General features: G+C 39.4%; 1 protein-coding gene across 4 annotated transcripts in view; it reads left to right on the top strand.

Moving 5' to 3' along the window:
* The window catches only part of mapk14b (mitogen-activated protein kinase 14b), a 26,552-nt gene extending 14,395 nt beyond the window's left edge, over window positions 1-12,157 (top strand). For 2 of the 4 annotated variants that reach the window (XM_034314058.2, XM_053226984.1), the window contains 9 exons: window positions 206-317; window positions 2,604-2,633; window positions 3,013-3,060; window positions 3,248-3,362; window positions 3,568-3,639; window positions 5,983-6,062; window positions 7,884-7,962; window positions 8,083-8,256; window positions 9,981-12,157. In XM_034314058.2, the coding sequence (XP_034169949.1) occupies window positions 206-317; window positions 2,604-2,633; window positions 3,013-3,060; window positions 3,248-3,362; window positions 3,568-3,639; window positions 5,983-6,062; window positions 7,884-7,962; window positions 8,083-8,256; window positions 9,981-10,048 (778 nt within the window). In that variant the 3' untranslated portion in view covers window positions 10,049-12,157. Of the gene's footprint in view, window positions 1-205; window positions 318-2,603; window positions 2,634-3,012; window positions 3,061-3,247; window positions 3,363-3,567; window positions 3,693-5,230; window positions 5,311-5,982; window positions 6,063-7,883; window positions 7,963-8,082; window positions 8,257-9,980 lie in introns of all 4 variants that reach the window. The other 2 variants (XM_026935171.3, XM_053226985.1) reach the window with 2 other exon arrangements.
* Window positions 12,158-15,320: the final 3,163 nt, after the last annotated feature.

The raw sequence follows: 15,320 nt of genomic DNA on the forward strand, positions 1-15,320 counted from the left end.
TCACATTGAATCTGACATTTTGTCAAATGTACCGTTATGCCATGCTAGCAAGCCACAACTCAACTAAAACCTGAAATTAAGTCATTTGAATGTAAAAGAAGTGATGGAGTCACTGTCCACGCCTGTTATTAACTGTTTGTTAACCCCAGCTTAATGTGCGTCATTGGTCTGTTATTGAGTCATAGTGGTTTCTCTTGAATCCCAGGTACCTCGTGACTCACCTAATGGGCGCTGACCTCAACAACATCGTCAAATGCCAGAAGCTAACAGATGACCATGTGCAGTTCCTCATCTATCAGATTTTGCGTGGCCTAAAGGTCTGTTTCTCTTCCTTAATTTGCCTTTACCAGTGCTGTAGTGTAAAACTGGAGCATGTCATTCATCTTAAACTTTCAAGAGATGTCTGTATAATTAACAGGCAACACTTTTTCATTTGCAAAATCAAATTGCTTGCTAACATCACACTGATTCCTAGTGTTCTCAAAATACAAAAGTGTTCTCAAACTACAGAACTGTTCAGAATTTATGCCATAAATTCTATTGATTGTTAATGTTAGTTTGGCTAGTTAGAAACGTCCGTGATAACTAGCATTTTTGTTCATTTTCTCTTCGTGTTCTAGCTAGTGTAGTAAGATATAAACAATACATTTTATTTATTCCTAAACGAATTAGAATTTTTTTTCGTTATTATCTAGCTTGCTTGTAGTCTAAATATTTGGAGAATATGTTGGAATATGTTGGAGAATTGTGATGGTATAACTGTATCTGTTATTAAATATCGAAATGGTATTCTGCTTCTGAAAGCGTAGAAATTGCATTGAGCAGTGAGCTGATTTACTGTAGCGTTCAAATATTTGGAGAAATAAGATAAAGTAGCAAGTTAGTTGTTTTATCTGCAATATAGCTAATGGTCATAGAGGTACAAATACTTAATTAGCAACAGTCTTCGATTTAGACATCTATACATGTGTCTTAGATTCAAATTGCATGGTGAGAGAACTCCAGAATTAGGTTTGCTAATCCCTGCTGCATAATGTGTTCTGAAGTAGTTTTGTTTCATTTTTTGATTAAGCTGTCAATGATTATGCTGTTTATTGTACTTTAAAGCTTTGCGTGCTACACCTAGCATGCAAAAGAGGCCTTTAAACTTAAAATCAGCAATGCTACCAAAATGTAATTGCTAACTTTTGGATAGTTAGAAACTACCTTTTCTATTATCAGTCTTAAACTAGAAAGATTTTCAGAAAGCTAGTCAGCTCCATAATGAGTACAAGCTAAGCATGTTTTGATTCCTAATGTTAGCTTGTTAGCTGGCTAGGTTGCTAGTTGCCTAGTAATAAGCTTTTTGGATATCTAGCTTGCTGGAGCTGTAAATATTTTGTTTGAGAAATATGAAGGTAAAAGTGTGTTAATATGGGAATTGAAACACTTCTGGACACACTTTGTATGGGAATGAAAAGTTTTTCACAAGTTTATCCCAGGGTTTGTTAACCAGTCAATTTCATGCTAGCTCTGAGACAAAGCTGATGACAGAGCTATACTGATTTTTTTTTTCTTCTTTTTTTTGGCACGAACATCATAGCATTCATATGATGTAACACAATGAACAATGTCACATTAAATGTTCACTGTGTTTTGATATATTGCGATTGTCAATACAGCATAGTCTATTCTTATTTTATCTACATTGTTTAGCCCTATCAGTTAGTAACTTCTGAGTCTTTAGCCTTACTTCTTCTTTTAAGCATAAATATAGACATAATCATGTCCAAGACTGTCTCGTAGATACTGAAGTTTAACTACTGCAAAAAAAAAAAAAAAAAAAAAAAGAGCTTCCTGTGAACAGCCATAAGCCAGCACTTATCTGGGGCATGGGCTAATTCATATAGCTTCACTTCAATACAGGTTTACTCAAGGTTTACTCAAATCCTAATATAGAACTCGCTGAGGCTATATTTATAGAAATTAAATGCTCAAATATTGCAAAATCAATTTCTGCTTGCTTGACAATAATGGCACTTAGGGGCATTTTGTATGTACACTCAGAAAAGGCATCTTTTGGTTTGTTGTACGTTTGTTTTCTCTGGTAAATTAAATATATTGTATATTGTACAGTACATGGTTAAACTTTAGGGACCATGATTGCACCCTAAATGAGTTTTAATTCCACCCCAGTGACGCACAATAGTGCGTTCTGTTTATGATGCATGAAGATGAAAGGCTATTTCCATTGCCAGGATATTGTTTAGTCTATCTGTTAACTAAAACCAAACAGAAATCAATTTCCTGACAGTAATTTTCTGTTTCCGAAGATAATGTGTAGTCGGGACACATTTAGTCTGATGCAAACACAACTGATTCTGTGTAACTTTTAAACTGCATTCAAAACATTGGCATGCATTATGCTCTGTTCACTTTAGTATATAATTAACTGCCTTTCCACCATTTCTTTAACGACCTACAAGTGATGAATTTATCTGAGGTTAAAGTAAGGCTGGGATTTGCGCTTACTACCTTACAGTTATTAGCAGAGAACCTTAAAGTCTCAACTCTGCTGTTTTCAGAAATTCACTGATTATGTCTTTTTTTTTTGCTCCTTATAGTACATTCATTCAGCAGACATCATCCACAGAGTAAGTGAACACTTCTTTTTTTTTTTTTTCCCCTGTTTCTCCTGGTACCTTTGTGTTTCTGTTTTTCTTTTGTGGTAATCTTAAAAGCACAGATTGTTCCTGAGAGCTGCATGTTCGGTGTAATATTCACGTCATGACTATGGGGCCTTGTTGTCGTTTGTCATTATTTCGGTGTGGTGATTTTATTGCCGGTTGTGCCACAGCCAGGCACACTAGGTTGGGGAAGTGCTGCTGGCATCACTGACTCTGTAAACAAGGCTTTATGATCCATAAGTATGGCAATTATGACCATACTGTTTAGACCCCATCAGCCGGCATCTTTCTTTTTGCTGTTAGGAAAGCAGAGACAGTAATGTTTTTCTCTTATGTTACCCTGCAGGACCTGAAGCCCAGTAACCTGGCTGTAAATGAAGACTGTGAGCTTAAGGTCAGTAGGCATGTGTTATCTAACTATGCATTACTTGTGATTGTTTGTTGTGTAACCGCTAACCAGTGATGAACAGCACTGAATTTATAGTGCAGCAAACAGATGGCAAGATGAAATCTAATTAAATGTGCTGATAAGTGCATATCGTTTTTATGGCTGGTTCACTTCCTTTGCATTTTATGCTCAGATCCTGGACTTTGGCCTTGCAAGACATACAGACGATGAGATGACGGGCTATGTGGCTACACGATGGTATCGTGCACCTGAGATCATGCTCAACTGGATGCACTACAACATGACAGGTTTCAGGCTTTCTGTTTAATTTTTTGGGTCAAAGAAACCTACAGAAATTAGGGCTGATGCCATTTTTTAGTTTTAAAAAATGCTATTACGTAATCTCACTGTTATTGATACTTTGGGCTGAGTGTGTTTGGGACAAATGCAGCAGATGTCTTGAGTATTGCTGGTGGTATAAGTGATTGTGTTTGTCTTTATGGTGTGTTGCAGTGGACATCTGGTCTGTGGGCTGCATCATGGCCGAGCTTCTCACTGGACGGACTCTGTTTCCTGGCACTGATCGTATCCTTCCCACCCCCCCCTTCAAACCTGCCTGCTTTCAGGAAAAGCTGCTAGTGAGGCGTTAATTGATCTTTTAGCTGCCAAGACTTTACTTGTACAGATGAGGGCTTCTGTGCCCCCCCCCCCCCCCCCCCCCAGTTAATGACTTCTATAGAACACAGTTTAGAGGAATCTAATAACACAGATGCCCACAGCTCTATTTCAAGGGGCCGGTTTAAAATTTGCCACAACCCCTCCGTCACTCATTCTTTTCTCGGGGGGAGCAGTAAGAAGACGAACATAATTCTTTGCAGTAACTCACCGGGCCTGTTTCTCACAAAAGTGTGAACTTTGCTTGTACTTTTGTACACACACTCCCAGGCTTACCTCGAAACCAGTCCACACATGCCAGGCCGGGAGTATCAACACATAGCACTAAGCTCCTTATAATATTCATCTGAATTTTGGAACAAATACAAAAACACATACCCAACAGGAACCTAGGCTTCTTTTTTAGATGAAATATATTATGCATGTCAGACCATGCAGGAGAATGTTCCTAGCCCAGGTATGCCCTCAATTCCTCAATTCCTTTAAAGAGTTTTTTTTTAAATTATTTTTTGCATTTTGGGCCTTGTGTTTGTAGTTGTATATCTGTCTGTGTTTGTGTGTATGTATGTGTGTGTTTATGTAACTGCTTGTAAATTGAAGAGATTAGTTACACCCTAGTGATTGGTGGCTATGTGCTCTAAACAGGGGCATGTTTGCACAGATGATGCACTTAAGTCTCATTCCATAAATTACCTGCTGTTTCCATGGATTTGAAACAAAACATGCAATATGCAAGGCCAGGCAGAACTTTCAGAACATATAAAGGGTTCCTCTTTTTTTTCTCCTCTCATTTTGGCCATTTGTTTGCATTTTGTGTGTTTACTTAGTGTGGAGACTAATTGTGTGCATGTCTGTGTATCCACTTCATTTCATCATCATCATTCAAACAATGTTTATCACTTTATCTCTTTTCCTTTTTCTTCTCTATCTCTTGTATTTTCTCCATCAGGGCACCTACTTCTAAGGAATGCTTCTGGAAATGTTGTTTCTGACATTCTCCGATGTTCAGTCCTAATATTACTCATATCATGTGCTTCACATGATCACAGCCTTGCGTCACCTCTGTTCTGAAATGACTTCTTCCTTCTATTGTTGTGTTTCACACACAGAGTTTTCCAAACTTCATCTGCTTGTCATGCACATCTGGGACTTGATGTCTGTGGATTCACACTAACGCGTTCATGTAATCTTGAATTAACCCAACAATGCAAAAAAATGTTGGCGTTGGTCTTGCTTTGTTCACCAGCATCCTGTAGATTATGGATTATAATATTATACCATGACATACAGCTTGTTTTTGTTGCTATAAATTCTTATTTGTCTTCATTATTAGGTCCTTTGTTCTTTTTTTTTTTTTTTGAGTTTCTTATTTTGCAGTACATGTCAAAGAATACATTTTTGAGTTTAAGCACACTTCATTCAGTTTTGTTTCTGTAGCCCCCCCCACCCCCAACACTTCCATAGCCATCCCTGCATTTTTCCTTTATGTTGCTCTTTGAAGATATTGATCAGTTGAAGCTTATCATGCTGCTCGTCGGAACCCCAGGGCCCGAGCTCTTGATGAAAATATCTTCGGAGTCTGTGAGTTTTCAGTTATGCCTGCGTGTGATGCCGCTTTTCCCTGACGGCTTGGCGTTTTGCTCCCAGCGTGTTGCTTTCGCTCCAGCCAGCCAAGCTTCACCCAGTGCTTTTGCAGCATCAACTTCCCCCTTTCCCCTCCCTGAGCATGAATCACTGTTATCTTTTAGTTGGGTCATCTAATTGCTAGGTAGTGTGCTGCCATACTGACACATGTGGGCTTGGATCGCTGTTGTCTGAGGTTTCGCATTCTGCACTCACAACCCTGCCATAGGGTTTGGAAATGTGATTAAGCCTAAAAGGTTTATGCTCCTGTGTGCTGATCTGCAGTATCCTTCACTGTTTCTTGTCCGTGTCACATATCATCTTTTAATCCTTGCTATTGCTTTATTGTTTTCCGCCAATCAAATGTTTTATATTTGTGTGTGTGCATGTGTGCTAAATTTCACATCCATAATCTTCCTTGATGTATTCTTTGTCCCTGTGTCCTATTGTTTATGTTTTATTACATTACAAACATCACATTTAATGTCCCATTCTTGCTCAAAAAATGGTGCAAAAGGGTCTCTTCTTCCTGTCCTGGCATAAAACACACAAACACACATCAACGTGTTTTGCCGTGCACAGTGTCTCACTTGCATTGCTATTGTAAGGCCCTTGACCTGGGTGCCTAAGATATAAACCAGCTCCAGCAGATAATGCGCCTGACTGGAACTCCTCCAGCCTCACTAATAAGCAGGATGCCCAGCCACGAGGTGAGCAAGAACCACCGCTGTCTTTTAGCGCCATAACAGTGCTCGTAATCCCATAGGTTCAGAGTGGTTCCCTTTTTTTTAGTAGACCTAGCATAAGGTCAGCAGCAATAAAGTAATAAACATGTTACTACTGACTGACAGAAAATCTGTGAAAAATACACAGTTCAAACCAACAGCATTAATTATTAGTATGTGTCTCCCTGTGTATCCCTCATACAAAACGGAAAATCAAAGGCATAAGTACAGTGGCTTGCATAAGCCCTCTTGAACATTTTATAGTGTTACAACCTGGAAATAAAATGGATTTAATTGTGATTGTGTTATGAAACTACCCAAAATAGCCAGTCATAATAGTGAAGGGGGGGAAATCAATATAGTGTGCAAAACTATTTACAAGAAAAATTGTCAATTTCGTATAAATACAAATGTTCCTGCATCATGGAGACCAAGGAGCTATCAAAACACGTTCTAGAAAAGTATCAGTCAGGGTTTGGATGTGGAAAAAAAAAAAATCCTAAACCTCTTACAAAGCATCATTAAATGCAATATTTAAAAAAAATCTGTAGAATATGGCACAACCAAGATGCTGCCTAGAGGAGGCCGTTCACCAAAACTCAGTCAGAAGATAAAGAGGGAATTAATCAAAGAAGCAACCAAGAGCCCAAGGGTAACGCGGAACGTGATGCTACCACCACCGTGCTTCACTGTTGAGATGTTTTCAGGGTGATGGACAGTGTTTGGTTTCTCTGATTAATCCCTTCTTTACTCAGTCACTGACTTTTGGTGGACAGCCTTCTCTAGCATCGCTCACACCACAGCAGAATGAAAATAATTTTCCAGCTGATAAGAATAGGTTGAGGCAAATATCCAACAAAATGTATTTTCCAAGGTGGACACAAGGGACAAAAACATGTAATGCGACTCTCTGAACAGTAGTGAAGATGACTATTTAGCATAGTGTAATGCTAGCTGGTCCCCAAAAGGTTAGCAATTTTGCACAGATTATTAAACAAATGAGTCCCCTGACAATATATGATTAGCAATGTATAAAAAGAAGAGACAACCATTTAGCATGGGATATAAACATAATTCTAATCAGTGATTACCTGGATGCTTACCTTACCCAGTAATGCTACTATGGCTAACAAAAAAAAAACAAAAACTATAAATGTCTGTTCAGCATGGTTATAATGCTAACTTGTGACTTTCATTAATTATCAGAAATGTTAACATTTTTGGGTGAGGTATTGCTTTAAATATTTAACTGCACAACCATAACACTACGTTGTCTGTTAGCGTGCTCTGCTGATCTTTTGTTATCATGGAAAGTTGTGTTTTTCAGAGGGATGCTTATCCCGGTTCATCCTTTATCCTCTAGTCACCCCAACCCCCTCTCTCCTGCCTTCTGCCTGCTTTTTGTCTGAGATGCGGCTCTGACCCAGTTCCTACCAGACTTTCAGTGAAGTGTTTGCCAAAGCCTAGCTTTAACACTGGGTGTAAAACACTAGTGTGCACTGCTTATCTTCTTAGCATGACTGATAGTCAGTGGAGAACCATTAAATATTCATGTGTGCTGAGCAGTAGATATGAAGCACTGCGGTTTCCAGTTGGCAAAAAGCAAAAATAAGGCCAAAATAATTTCTAGTTACATTTTTTTTTCCTTCAAATAATTATTTCACATGAACTCATTTCTAATGGAGTCTGTGGTTTGGAGTTATAATTTCTGCTTGAAGCTACAGCGAGCATTCGTACCTTTTGTAGATCTAGAAGAATATCTGAGCGTCTGAGAGAACTCTATTTTTTTGTCATCTTTTTCAACAGGCCAGAAACTACATAAATTCTTTGCCGCACATGCCAAAGAGGAACTTCGCGGATGTATTCATTGGTGCCAACCCATTAGGTATTACAACTCTTATTTTCTCTTAAGTTTGTTTTGGAATTTTATATAAACTCAACACAGTCTGCTAGACTGAAAGCACACTGAAAGACGAATCACTGTGATGTTTATGCTTTCTCTCAGCCGTGGACCTGCTGGAGAAGATGCTGGTTTTGGACACGGATACGCGGATCACGGCCTCAGAGGCGCTGGCCCACCCGTACTTCGCGCAGTACCACGACCCGGAAGATGAGCCTGAGGCCGAGCCTTACGACCAGAGCTTCGAGAGCCGAGAGCTGGACATTGAGGAGTGGAAAAGTAAGCAGATGATCCAATAAGGTGTAGGAATTGGATCTGTAACTGATCAGCAATAATAGATTTGTAAGAGTTTCTGACTGATGTTTAAGGTTAGTGGTGTTTTGTAACTTTAAACATCAGAACTGTACAACCCAATATCATGGTTTGTGCTATATATCACATTATCTGCTTACATCTTCAGATAATTAAAAAAAAAGTTCATGGTAAATGTCATATAACTCTTTGGTAGAAACTGCTGGAATATATCTAAATTTACTTAAGTTGACTAACCCTAGGAGGATTTTTCTTGGCGGTAATGGCCTTAAAGGAATACTCCACCATTTTTCAATCCACTGCATCTCTAGAGTATACACTATATTACCAAAAGTATTCGGTCACCCATCCAAATGATCAGAATCAGGTGTCCTAATCACTTGGCCTGGCCACAGTTGTATAAAATCAAGCACTTAGGCATGCAGACTGTTTTTACAAACATTTGTGAAAGAATGGGCCGCTCTCAGGAGCTCAGTGAATTCCAGCGTGGAACTGTCATAGGATGCCACCTGTGCAACAAATCCAGTCGTGAAATTTCCTCGCTCCTAAATATTCCACAGTCAACTGTCAGCTTTATCATAACAAAATGGAAGAGTTTGTGAACAACAGCAACTCAGCCACGAAGTGGTAGGCCACGTAAACTGACGGAGAGGGGTCAGCGGATGCTGAAGCGCATAGTGCAAAGAGGTCGTCGACTTTCTTCACAGTCAATTGCTACAGAGCTCCAAACTTCATGTGACCTTCAGATTAGCCCAAGTACAGTACGCAGAGAGCTTCATGGAATGGGTTTCCATGGCCGAGCATCTGCATCCAAGCCACACATCACCAAGTGCAATGCAAAGCGTCAGATGCAGTGGTGTAAAGTATGCCACCACTGGACTCTAGAGCAGTGGAGACGCGTTCTCTGGAGTGATGAATCACGCTTTTCCATCTGGCAATCTGATGGACGAGTCTGGGTTTGGAGGTTGCCAGGAGAACGGTACATTTCGGACTGCATTGTGCGGAGTGTGAAATTTGGTGGAGGAGGAATTATGGTGTGGGGTTGTTTTTCAGGAGTTGGGCTTGGCCCCTTAGTTCCAGTGAAAGGAACTTTGAATGCTTCAGGATACCAAAACATTTTGGACAATTCCATGCTACCAACCTTGTGGGAACAGTTTGGAGCGGGCCCCTTCCTCTTCCAACATGACTGTGCACCAGTGCACAAAGCAAGGTCCATAAAGACATGGATGACAGAGTCTGGTGTGGATGAACTTGACTGGCCTGCAGAGAGTCCTGACCTGAACCCGATAGAACACCTTTGGGATGAATTAGAGCGGAGACTGAGAGCCAGGCCTTCTCGACCAACATCAGTGTGTGACCTCACCAATGCGCTTTTGGAAGAATGGTCAAAAATTCCTATAAACACACTCCTCAACCTTGTGGACAGCCTTCCCAGAAGAGTTGAAGCTGTAATAGCTGCAAAAGGTGGACCGACATCATATTGAACCCTATGGGTTAGGAATGGGATGGCACTTAAGTTCATATGTGAGTCAAGGCAGGTGACCGAATACTTTTGGTAATATAGTGTATACTGAACATTACATTACAGACCTGAAATTAAATGCAGCACTGTTGCATAGGTAAAGCTGTGGTTAGAGTTTAAAAGCGAAATTTCCTTAGGATTTAAAGGAACGATGCTTCTCTGTCCTCAGGACTGACGTATGAAGAAGTCCTGAGCTTTGAGCCGCCCGTGTTTGACGGAGATGAGATGGAGTCATGAGTCTGTCTTTCCTCACCTCCTGGAGCGACAGAAGCTGCCTCATAACCACCTTTAAACAGAAAAAAAAACACACACACAAACACACAGCGTGACATTAAAGGAACAGTCTGACCAAAAACTGTTAATGCTCATCAAGAATGGAAGCTGTAGCCTTGAATTAGCATCATGCAAATAGAACTGTGCTAATTGGGGGCCGTTGGGTTCCATTAGTGGTTTAAGGACGGACATTAGCATAGTTTGGTTACATTGCTCCTTTAAAGTGCCTGTGCCATCATTCAGTACTGGCTTCCCAATTATCAGAGACTATTTATAAGTGGAGGAAAACGAAAACACATACAGACGCCTCCACTATGGACACTGAGAATGTAGAGTATTACTGAGTAATATTTTTTTCTCTATTGCTGTTATTGGATCTGTTTTCTTTCTATCCGTTTTTACTTTGAAATGTCATTTTAAAATGATAGTAGAATTTTCATGAGATATTATTATTTAAATTTGAGGATGGGGGGGGGTTGGGGGGAATAGCAATCATATCTGTCTTCTACTATCACACTTTTTGGCATGTAGTTTATTCTCAAAAGTACGGTCCCTGCTTTCAGCCGGTACAGTAACAATGGCCGTGAGGCGTTCTTAAATGAGTCACGTTAGTGTTTTTAGAGCTGTAAATAAAACATTGCGCTTGTAAATAAATAAGATTGTGCAGGAGCGTTAGTTTTACGGAGTTCCATCCTCTGTTGTTGATGCAGAGAAGGAATCAGGAGTGGAATCAATCAGTGAATGTAAAATAGACCATGTGTTGTGCAGGATGAGCTCATGTCTGTGTATCAACGCTCTCCCTTTATCTCTTAACCTCAAAGTTTATCCAGCATCTCTTAACCTTTATCCAGCATAGGAATCCCCGGGGACTCCAGGTGATCTACGTTTTTGTTCCTTACCAGCTCCAGGCACAACAGTACCATGTGTTTAGTGCTCTTGATTTAGGTTGATTTATGATTTAGGCATGTTCTGAGCTGGAAGGGAGCAAAAATGAGGAGTGTTTAGGGTTTTTGGGAAACACCGTGCAACTGCCATATTTTTTGTTCTTCCAAATTGTAGAAAATATATCTTAAGTAGTGCTTGATAAGCAAAAGAATGTCTGACTTCCTTCTTATACGCGGCCTGTGGGTTGATCGTGGGATTTTGCTATTTATAAATATGAAAATTCACCAGAAATTTGAGACGCATCATGTATTTGTTTCTCGCGCCATCTTTAGATGAAATGTACACCTGACCGCCTGTCTTACAGCCTGGCCCTTTGGCCTCTTTTTTTGTGCTGTATGTTATTATTTACATCATTTTTTCAAACAGAGCACTGTTCAGTCAGTCGAATGGGTAAATTACACTGTGTCGAGTGTTAAGGGAGTCGTAGTGGCTTGCTCCAGTATGATTGGATCTCTGAGTGTCCTGTAATGTCATAATCCTCCTTCAGGATGCCTTTTTCTCACAGCCTGATGATTCTCATTTGCTGGTATTTTGAGCAGGTCTCGGTGCTGCTTCAGACCATGTCAATCTGAGCCAAAATCTGAGTGTGATCCCATTTTAGCACAGAAGACCAACTCCAAGAATGTGGGTACATCTCAAACCCCTTACTCTAATAAAATAGGATAAGACACACATACCTGCATACATGCAAGTGGCATACAATTTTGATATTCCAGTTAATGAGGTTTGGGACACAGATTTTTTTTTTTTTTTTTTTTGAACACAGTAAACCGTGCCAGCATCTAACTTATTATATTAGTAATATTTGTTAAGATTATTTCGAGTGTGTTTTCCATGGTGTATATTATTAATTTCATTCTGCAATATTCTGTTTTGAGCATGATTAGCAATGCGTGAGGGAATGTAAGGCTGTTTTTGTATGTTTACAATAATTCATTAAAAAAAATCACAAAAGTGGTCAGTCATACACCAGGTTATCCATAATTGTGTTGTTTTCATGTGGTCTTTTTGTAATACAAAAGGAAAGACACTCAAGTCCTTTTGTACCACTTGGCTAATTCATCAGTGCAAGCAGCTGACAACCTGTAAACCACTGGTAGTACAATAAAGGCAATTATTATTTTTCAACACTGTGAGTATCCTGTCCTTGCTTCATTGTTTCACCACAGTTGTCTGGACATGCTTGAACAAAATGCACTTTTGTCTCCTTATTGTTCATGAGGAACTCTCTGCTTCCTCTTGCATCAGTCTTGTTTACTGCAATGGTGATGTTTATCAAAGAAACACTGCCCCCTGGTGGTCATTTACATTTTTATTATTCTACCACAGACCTGTTGTATTTTACTATTCTCAGTTCTGATTGGTCAGAAGGTGTTTATTATTTTTCTATAACATTTTTCTACAACTCCGACAGTAGTTCCAGCTGCAAGACAAATCACAGGTTTATATTAATGCACTCCTTCAAATATTTTATCGTTTCTATAGTAACAGCTCCGCATTGTCTAAGCCTAACTATCGAATTAAAAAAAAAACCCTGATAGTTAACAAATAAAAACAACACCTTTGACAAGTTGAGGATTTCTGTGAGGAGACATTTATTTATTTATTTATTTATTTTTAATGGAAGGAGTCTCTAGTGTCAGTGCTTTGTAACAGTCAGAGGTAACTTTAAGTTTTCTGATGGTAAACTCTTTAGGTCAGTTACTCTTTAACACAACAACCTGCCTTTTTTGTCTTATGAATCTGAAGGATATTACAGAAAATGTGTTGATTATTATTTTATTTACATTAAACTATGTACTAAAATGGCATTAAATATTCTCTAATAAGAAGTACATGGTATTTTCTTGAGTAAACAATAAAGAAATTATTTTCCCACCAACTATTCTGGAAGCCTTTCACTAGAGATTATCTTCAGTGAAAGATATACTTGAATTCTAACAACATCAAAAGGCTAGCTTTCTGGTTTTATCAAGTTTGATGAAGATTTATTGCATAAATAAATATAATTTTTGAAAACACTGCAATATAAAAATACTAACATCAGCAATCCACTGTCGACGATTACATTTATACCTTTTAAGTTATTGAGCTTTAGATTAAACCTATTAAAGTCAAGTTACCTGTCAACCAGGCCTAAAATTATAACAACCAAAGCACACACAAAACAAAGCAAGGAAGAAGCGAAAGGAAATGCTCTACCAGAGGGGGCCATTAAGGTAGCCACAAGGAAATGGGCTAACATAGCAGCAAACACTCAAATGATCGAGACAAAGCCAAACTTGAAAGTACGAGAACTGAAAACATGAGATCTGACTGACATCAAGGAACTACAAGAGAGATGTATTGTCCTGGATGGCGAATGGTGCAAAGACACATTGGGGTAGAAAATATGATCCACCATTTGAAATCTACCTGGTGGAATCCAGCATTCAGGAAGAAAGTGGAGTATGTGACACGAAGGTGCACCATCCGTCTGAAAAATAATTCATGTGGAAGAACGAAGACACCGTTGATGAAAACTCGAGCACCTCCAGGCCCTTTCAGAAATCTTCAGATGGACTACATCGCACTGCCAAAATCACATGGCTATTCAGAAGTATAAGGCAGGGTTGCAGATTCTCAGGGTGTGTGGAAGGTTCTCCAACCAAGAGAGGTACAGTTGCTTATACTGCAAGAATGTTTGTGGGAGATGAATGGACATCATCAGGAATGGTAGAACGAGAGGCTGTTCAAAATGCACCAGGAGAGTCTCCTATGGCCAGAAGCACTCCCTATTGTGCTATGCAGTATAAGAGCCACTCACAAAGACACTGGGCTTAACACCAGCAGACCAATGTCATTGCCAGGAACAAGTGACCTCGCAGACTAGTGATGCTCTGCTAATGTACCATTTCCAACTTATAGACGCAATTTAAGCTGCAAGGAAACAGTCGCTGCAGTAAAGTGAAAGGTGGATTCAGAACACGCATGAAATTGGTTGACAAACCAGGTGAGGAAAAGGAGCGAGAAGTCGTTTAGGTGAAGTACTAGGGACCTCAGGCCATAAGAAAGAAGCTGTCAGTTTCACTCACATTTCAGAGACTGAGTAACATTTCATTTCTTTAGAGTTATTCCATATTCCATGCTATTCCAACTTATGCCTAAAGTGTGTCATGTGAAAACCAATATATCATGTAGTTATTTCAGTTGAGTGTGAATATGCTAAAGTGGTACGACTTAGAGACCAGTGGACAAGAAGAGTTGTACCTATTATAACTGGCACTGAAGAGAGTTTTTGGAGATTGGTAGAAATCTGGATAGTTACTCCAATGTTGTATGCAGAAGGTGAAGGACTTGGACAGCTTTATCTATAAGTTGACCTTGGTTCGAGGCTCAGGAGGTTTTTAGAGAAGGCACCAGGGATTTGGAGGTTGAAAATGAGACCTAGGCATTAGAAGGGATAACACCTGTATGTACACTCACCTTCCACTTTACTGGGAACACCTGTACACCTGCACGTTCATGCAGTTATCTAATCAGCCAATCATGTGGTATCAGCACAATATAAAAAAATCATGCAGATTCAGGACAGAGCTTCAGTTATTATTCACATCAAACATCAGAATGAAGAACAAATGTGTTCTCTGTGACTTTAACCGTGGCATGTTTGTTGGTGCCAGATGGGCTGGTTTGATTATTTCAGAAACTGCTGATCTCCTGGGAATTTCACACACACAGCAGTCTCTGGAATTTACCCAGAATGATGTGAAAAACAAAAAAACATTAAGTGAGCGATAGCTCTGTGAGTGAAAACACCTTGCTGATTAGAAAAGGTCAGCAGAAAATGGCCAGATTAGTTTGAGCTGCCAGAACATAGTAACTCAAATCATCACTCTTTACAACCGTAGTGAGCAGAAAAGCATCTCAGCATGCACAGAACATCAAACGTTGACGTGGATGGGCTACAACAGCAGAAGACCACACTGGGTTTCCTAATAAAGTCTACTGTGAGTTTATATTATAGCTTCAATAAATACATTTTTTTTTTAAAAAAAAAAGCATCTCTAACTTCATGTTTTGTGCCTTTCTGAAAAGATAAGAAACAATGGGAAAATCTAAAAACTCTTCTAAGAATTCTTTGACCACCAAAACAAATTAAATGACTCAAAAGCTCAAAGTAACTCACATGTGGTGTCTGAGGTAAACTGCACTACCACCTTTGACCACCAGATGGCACCAAAAGCCCGAAAATATGGCCCGGATCCTTTATAGTGTAGCATTATACTGTCACATCAGTAGATAAAAAAAA

This window comes from Pangasianodon hypophthalmus, chromosome 20 (genome assembly GCF_027358585.1).
Source record: "Pangasianodon hypophthalmus isolate fPanHyp1 chromosome 20, fPanHyp1.pri, whole genome shotgun sequence".
In the NCBI taxonomy this organism is placed as follows: domain Eukaryota; kingdom Metazoa; phylum Chordata; class Actinopteri; order Siluriformes; family Pangasiidae; genus Pangasianodon; species Pangasianodon hypophthalmus.